The sequence below is a fragment of the Notothenia coriiceps genome, unplaced genomic scaffold (assembly GCF_000735185.1).
Source record: "Notothenia coriiceps isolate Sejong01 unplaced genomic scaffold, NC01 NC01_scaffold00024667, whole genome shotgun sequence".
NCBI lineage: Eukaryota > Metazoa > Chordata > Actinopteri > Perciformes > Nototheniidae > Notothenia > Notothenia coriiceps.
The window spans coordinates 4,459,538-4,466,825 of record NW_011357368.1 but is presented as its reverse complement, the minus strand read 5'-3'; the positions used below and the strand labels follow the sequence as shown (position 1 = coordinate 4,466,825).

Genomic DNA, 7,288 nt, shown 5'->3' with positions numbered 1-7,288 from the left:
GGTTTTTCCCGGGCAGCAGCGCCTCGGGCACAGCCCGACTTCAGTTTTTCAAGTCAACCAGTCTAGGGAAAGAAAAAGAAAAGAAGCGGGGGCGGCCTGACTGCCTCCCTGCCTTTCCTTCCGGGACAGTTAGGCTTTTGGAAGTTCCCTGTTCCCCAGCTTCCAGGATTGTGTTTCGGGGGGCACCAAGGCCGGCCTCCCATCTTTTCCGGTTCGCTCGAGTGATGCCGGCAACGCCCCCCTACAAAACTGTTTTCTCTCGCCAGAAGGGAAACTGAACTTAATACCAGGAGAGCAGACGCAGTTCTGGCTTATTTCTTTTGCCCCTAAGGGTTCACAAAAACACATGTTCACAAATACCGAGTTTTGTTTTTTCAAATTTAACAATTTTTTTCCCCACGGTTGCGCATCCAGGCTTTTAAACCGGAGCGGCACAGGTTCCAAAAAAAAATGAACAAAGAAATAAGACAAAACAGTTCCTGGGGTCACCTATGCCCCTCTTTGAGCACTACGGCCCTTCTCCATCAAAAGGCGCGGGATAATTAGACGCGGGGCTGCTGTTGGAAGGCCACCACTCGCCACGCGCATTGGCGAGGGGTTGCCGGCTGGAGGCTGTGAAGACACCACGGCCAGCGGGTGCGCAGTTGTCGGGCCGGGGGTTTTTTTCGGTCAAACCTGGGGGTACACCGTCAGACACTATTGAACGATAACACTACACAATAAAGACACAGAGGGCAGACGACAGAGATGTGACATCTCCGCTCGCCTTTAAGGAGGCGAAAAGTGGAAGATGCTCACAGCTTTCTGCCTTTGGGGTTTTCAAAGACAGTAACACGCGAGGCTTCGGGGCTCCAATTCGCCTTTCACCCCCCCCTCGCTTCTCGGCGCTATCTGTATTTCACCAAGCACCGGCGGGAGAGCAGCACATATTCTGGAGCGAGAGATTCTCGTCGCTCACGTTAGGCATGGACGCACTCGCGCATCGTTTGCCCTCTCGGTCCGCTGGCTTGCGTTTCCACCCCTGACTCTGAGTGCCCCCCCAACTCTGGGCCAGAGTTGGAGGAGAACAGCGCCACAAACTGATCGCTGATAGGCTCCGGCACTTGCCTGCAATGCTACTGGCTGGCGGAGCATTTATCAGCCTGCGTGCGGACAGCCCGTGACAGCCTCCCCCCCCTACGCACGGGACATACTGTCTCAGGCGGGGGGGGACGATCTTTCACCCACCACCGGGAGCGCCTGGCCCTATGGGCCCTGGCCCGGCTGAGTGGCTACCAATCTGAATACAGTGGGGCCTCCCCCCTCAGAAGGTGATAAACACTATTTCAGGGCACGTGCAAGAGCTTCCTCCACCAGAGTATCTCTGTGACTATAGTGTGGGGTGTTTGAAATGCGCTGCCCTTCAAAAAGGACACATCTCTTTTTCAATTGTACCTGTCGGGGTGATTTTATCATTTCTACAGCGACTCTTGATTGATTAAACTCAGAGCTTTTCTTGGTACCGATCAAAGTAATACCTGGCCTGCTATTGCTGCATGGCCATGTGGGCTTTGAGGATAAAGACGGTTAGGCCCACATCCGGTTGGGTCTGGCCGTTTTATGGAAGGGAGCTCGCAGGCTCCTCCCTGTTTCAAGGTCATCTGGTGCCCTTATGGAGCCTTGACAGGGTTTTAGATTTTGAACCCTGGAAAGGCAGCTGACAATGAAGCCACCTGTCACTGAAGACAGTGCTGTTTTACTGGCCCTGGCCATCGCCTAGCGAGTCTAGCTGATTATTCATGCGCTCTCTGTACATCCTTCGTGCCACTCAGTTTGCCCCGGGGCAACGAGAGTGGTGCTGAGGCCCCAAACCTGCCTTGTGATACCTAGGTGCGTTGGTTCATGCCCTACCCCAACTTGACATTGAGCATTTCCTGCCGGCCTGCCTGTGTTTCCCGGGGAACAGCGGGCCGAATTTGCTCATGTCCAGTTCAGATGCTTTACGCAGCTGTTATGCGACAGGTCAAAAGAGTTTCGTTGTTGTAGTGCCAACTCTTCATATCCTGGGCTAACCCTTTCAAAAAAGAAGGCAAGGGGCCCGTTACTAATCAACTGCTCTCCCACTGGATTGTGGAAGCGATCTGCTTTGGGGCCTATACGAGTCAGGGTTTGCAAGGCACCTTTACGCGGGTCTCCGCTGCTCATTCGACTCGTGGGTCTGGCTCATCCTCGGGCTTTTTTCAATGGTTGCTTTCCATCCCAGACATTTGTTCAGCAGCGAGCTGACTCGTCCTCGCCTCTCACGTTTGTCCGCTGTTTACAGCGTAGATGTCTTTCTGGCTCCAAGTGTGCCCGAGGAGTGCTGGGCCCCCGTGTTGAGACAGGGTTCTTACCTGTTAAGGGTCTGCGTTGGTTTGGTGATTTTCGGAGATAAGCTCGTCTGGCTTCTTGTCCCTCTGGCCCAATACGGGGAGCCTTTCAATATCCCATACGTGAGACATTCGAACGGATTTATGAATGAGAACTATAGGGTTCTTTACGCTAACCCCAGTTCTCAGAGTAACATGCTAGTGAGATGTCTCACCAGACGGCCCCTCCTTGCTAAGGTGAAGTGAGAAGACGGTGGGCTTATTTTGAATGACGCTGGCGACGTGGCGCAAGCTACTTATAGGGTGGAGTGGATTCCCTGACGCTGACGTCAAGATTTACTAGCCATCAGGATTGGCGTAGATGAGCGTAATGAGATTGATGCTTCTGTTTGCTCCGCGATGAGGCGCATCCCATAGTGAGACATCTCACTACATGTTACTCTGAGAACTGGGGTTACGTAAGTAACCTATAGTTTTATCGGCAATTTAATAAAAAAAAGGCCGATACTGATAATCGGTCAAATGCGGAATATCGGCCCCGATAATCGGCCTGGCCGTACTAAGTAGCCTACATTAAAGCAAACATAAAATGATCAACTAACAGCCGCAATCCAGACTTGTACCCATGGATGTATAATAAGGGAAGGTGTAATAAATACTTCACATTAAGTTCATTTCGTGTTCTGTAAATAATGATGTAATGCTTTTTAAAGGCAAAGAATAATTACAAAATATATTTATGGATATATGCTGAGCCCAGAGGAAAATGCTTTTGTGTGCACAACATTTTTTGGGGGGGCTGCCCCAAGCTTATTTACGAAATCCTGGGTACGGGCCTGAGTATCAGTACATGTGCATAAATGTGTCTTGGGTAATCTGATCATAGTGGAAGATCATTGGAGCATAAGCACATGAAATCCATGTTGAACTGTATTTCAGATCCTTGCTGAGATGCTATATGGTAATCTGGTTTATGGGGGAAGGAATAAGCACATTTCATTCTGCATTATACACACTAAGTGTTTTTACACAGTCAATGTGACCAAACAACCGAAACATATAGTTCGTTCTACTGTTTTTCATGTAATACATCCAACAGCAAATGTCTTCCCATTACTTTGGATTTTCCACATACTTTGCTATCGTCCATTCTCAGAGGGACTATTTTCTTCTTAGTAGGAGTAATATTTCAAATGTAAGCATTCACTTCTTTTGTATTTGTGTCCTGCAGAAGTCAAGATGGACATCTGAAAACCAGAGCAAGAATACCCCAAACCATCAGCATGGCTAAAAAGGATAAAAGGTAAGAGGGGACATATTCTTATTGAGTGAGCTGGCTTTTTTATTATGTCTAGCTACATCTTAGACACCATCAACATATTAAACCCCATGAAAAATGAGGCCTGACCCAATACCGGCATTAGCTTTCCACCTGTGTACCGCACAACCTTATCTCACCTCGGGGCTCATGATTCTACCCACTACTTTGAAACGTGTATTATTTATAATAAAGACAAAGGAGTTGAATTTACATCATTGTTGAATTACAATAAAAGCATTTCCAGGGAGTCGGTGAACCGCGCCGTTTGAAAAGTGCTCTGTGGATTTGATGAATAAAAATCCCGTGCGCTCAACGTCAGCTTCAGAGTGACAAATGAACTGTTTGATCTCCAACAGACTGATGCTCAGCTTGCATACCGTGATAACAATACGCTTTGAAGCTGCATCACTGAGATGTGCCTAGTCACTGCGGCCCCCTTTCTCTCACACACACACACACCACAATGCAGAGGGGGGGAACAGAGGAGAATAAAAAGGATGTTAAAACATGGAAGCTGGGAAAACGATGACCTGTGGAGGCATTGTACATTCAAACAGTAACAGAAAATAGACTCATGATTATTTCATGCAACACTTAAAACAATGTTATAAGCAGGCTGAACTTAGCGCGTTATGTCACCGTGCGTGGGCTTGAGGCAGACATATAACTTTTAAAATATGTTGCAGGTTAAATCTGTCTTCATTTAACATGGTGGCCTGCCAAATAAAATGTTTTCAAATTATATATTTGTCAAGCTCAGTGCCAGACTGCTTTGGAAGTTAGATCTGCATTTCAATCAGGCAAACAAAGCTCTCTATTTAGTGAGACGCTGTGCTCCTGCCTTCTGGCGCTTAGCTCAAGTACGAAGATGAAAGGCGAGAAAACACTAACAATGTTGTGAGGCACGCAGAGTAAACATGTGACTGTCTCACATCTCATTTTGTATGTTGGAGGACCCAGTTTGAGGCTGCAGCAGCATTAAATAATAAACAGTCGTTCTGTGGTTAATAGGTAACGGTACGAAGAACCCGGCTGTTAGATGTGACCACTTTAAACTCTGGATCTTCTTCTGGTAGGACCGCGGCCCCCTGACAAAACTAGCTACAACTGAAGCGGCCCCAAGCGACTGCCGCGCCTCCTCCTCGCCACAGTCCCTCCATCGTCATGAAAAATAAAACAGATACAACACCCCCGCGTTAGGGAAGCTTTCAACCTCTGCTCAGCCTCTGCTTTAATATTTCATAGCCTCCTCTTACTTATTTTAGTGGGAATAATTGATCTGGAAAGAGCGCTGCCACGGAGATATGAAAGGCTCTGAGGAGCTGGGCAGAAAAAAAAGCTTCTATTATGGTTTTGACAACTTGAGATTCTGAGGCTTTTTTGTTCGCCACTGTCTGGCTCTGCACCGGCAAATGAATGTTAAACAACAATTTGGGATTTGTTAGGGAGGAAATGCATTTTAAAGTATAGCTGCATTCAGAAAGACACACTGTTCCACATCTTATTTACCAGCTAATGGATAGGTTTCTTTTAAAGGTGCATGCAAGGGTTTGTGTGCTGTTGTCAAGAAAACATCCCCATCAGTGAAACCTCACTCACTGCAGTACTTTTACTTAGACAATATCTACATTACAAACAAATAAATGTATTCAGTTCTTGTTTATGGGATTGACGGTTATTGTAAGCATTGTGTTCCTTCTTATTCTAGTATGGCAACATGGGGAGTCTGGAAACACAATTGATTCTTTCTCAGGCTGAGGGCTAAGGCCACCCAGGGCCAGGCAGTATTTATCGATTCACAAAAACACCTCCAGAGAGATGCACCTGCAAGCATCTGGGCCCTTGTGAATTCCCACTGCAACCCAGACTAATGATTTGTAGCAAAATGAAGTGTGTCTCAGGCGATGTTTGTGGGGGAAAGAGAAGGAAAGTTAGGTAAACTAAGTTTCTGACAGCGGCACAAAAACAAATAAAAAGGTCTTCTCAGAAAAACAAGAGGTTGACTCATCCGGCCATTTACCCCACCGAGGGTCTTTATGCTCTGACAATTATCTCTGTTATTATCGAAAGATTTTCTGTTTAAAGTGATGGAAGAGGTATTCAATATGTTTCTGTGTATGTGACGCTGAGTAAAGGAAATATAATACCTCAGTGACTGGTAGCTCTGCAAGCCAATGGCAGGCCAAGACAAATAAAGTCAAACGGCCATTTATCATGCTGACAGTTGAAATCCCATCTCAGTAATTACAGCTGATGGCCAGCCTTAAGATCAAACGAATAATTTCAACAGATGAACAAATGATGTGGATCCAGGGACCATGGATTTCTTTAGAGATCAATGAACTTCATCAGAAGGCAAGTTGAGCTGAAAAACAATAAACAATTGTTTCACGTCCAACAATACATTTACTGCATGTGATGGATCTGGACAGCCTGGCCACCTTTCTCCGGGACACTGGAGACAGGATGGAATTAGAGTGGGAGACAATCGATGCACTGGCGAGAGGACAATCCCTCCCTAAACGCTGTTCTACCATTGACTGGTAAGCCACTTATCATGCATTGTAACTCCATCTCTCATACATTATGGGTTTATAGATAACAGCGTTTCTTGTAGAAGCTGCGATTACATGTAATGGTACTTTTTTTTTTTATATGTGCGGTGTAGTAAAACCTTTGACTAAAAATAAATTATACCTGATATTGCAGTTTACATTTTGGGAAATGCAGTATTTTATTATTTATTTTTACATGATTTTATTGTGCTTCATTGTCGCAATTTAGGTGGAAATATAGATCTATTTCTGTAGCCGTATCGAGCACCGGTTAGCTTAGTATGAAGGTAGATATGGTGCAAAATGCGAGAGCGTGTAAAACCTGATGTGAGCACTTGCAGAAAAAAGATCTGAGCTTGTGTGCATACATTTACACTTGTATAAAATATCCACATAACTGTGAACCAAATTTGAAGTCACAGAAGAAAAAAAAAAGTTTTGTAGCTTTTAGAAAAAAAATGAACTTAGTGATGAAATATTCACTTGCAGAAAAATACATATTTTTTAAATATATTTTCCATTACAACTGCAACTTGGTTATTACAACCTCTCAAATAAGTCATTACAACTTGACGAATCTACTCTGTGGCAGTATAAATCGACTAATCTGCGGTCTTGACTTTTGCTACACTTCTTGCGATAAATGTGTCGCAAAAGTAATTTTCACCTGTCGATCAGCTGTAGATGTGGGGGGAGGGGGGGGGGTTGGAGCGAAGGGTCGGAGCTATCAGAACGACGAGGCTTGACTGCGGGGCTAACGGTTGTGTCGCTACCAGTCCGCTGACATGGCGCGTCAATCAACGGTAAGTTTTGCCCATTACTTGCCCAGTATTACTTTGAATATTATTATTGTGATTGAGGATTAAATCCGCTTTGAAGACCACCGTTTTATATCGTGCAGTTTAGCGGCAAAATAACTTCAGTTAGCCAGCTAACGCTAGCTTTGTTGAGTTTATGCTAGCTAAACAAGTAGTGGTTGTAGTCTACAGCAGTAATCAGTGGCGGCCGGCCCATAGGGGCGCTAGGGGCGCCGCCCCACCTCTTCCCACATTACAAATTAAAAT

At 45.6% G+C, this 7,288-nt stretch overlaps 1 protein-coding gene across 1 annotated transcript in view; it reads right to left on the bottom strand.

Moving 5' to 3' along the window:
• Nucleotides 1–508: 508 nt before the first annotated feature.
• The window catches only part of cnot1 (CCR4-NOT transcription complex, subunit 1), a 14,227-nt gene continuing 7,447 nt past the window's right edge, over nucleotides 509–7,288 (bottom strand). The window contains exon 19 of the mRNA XM_010782761.1: nucleotides 509–675. Within this exon, the coding sequence (XP_010781063.1) occupies nucleotides 509–675 (167 nt within the window). The remainder of the gene's footprint in view (nucleotides 676–7,288) is intronic.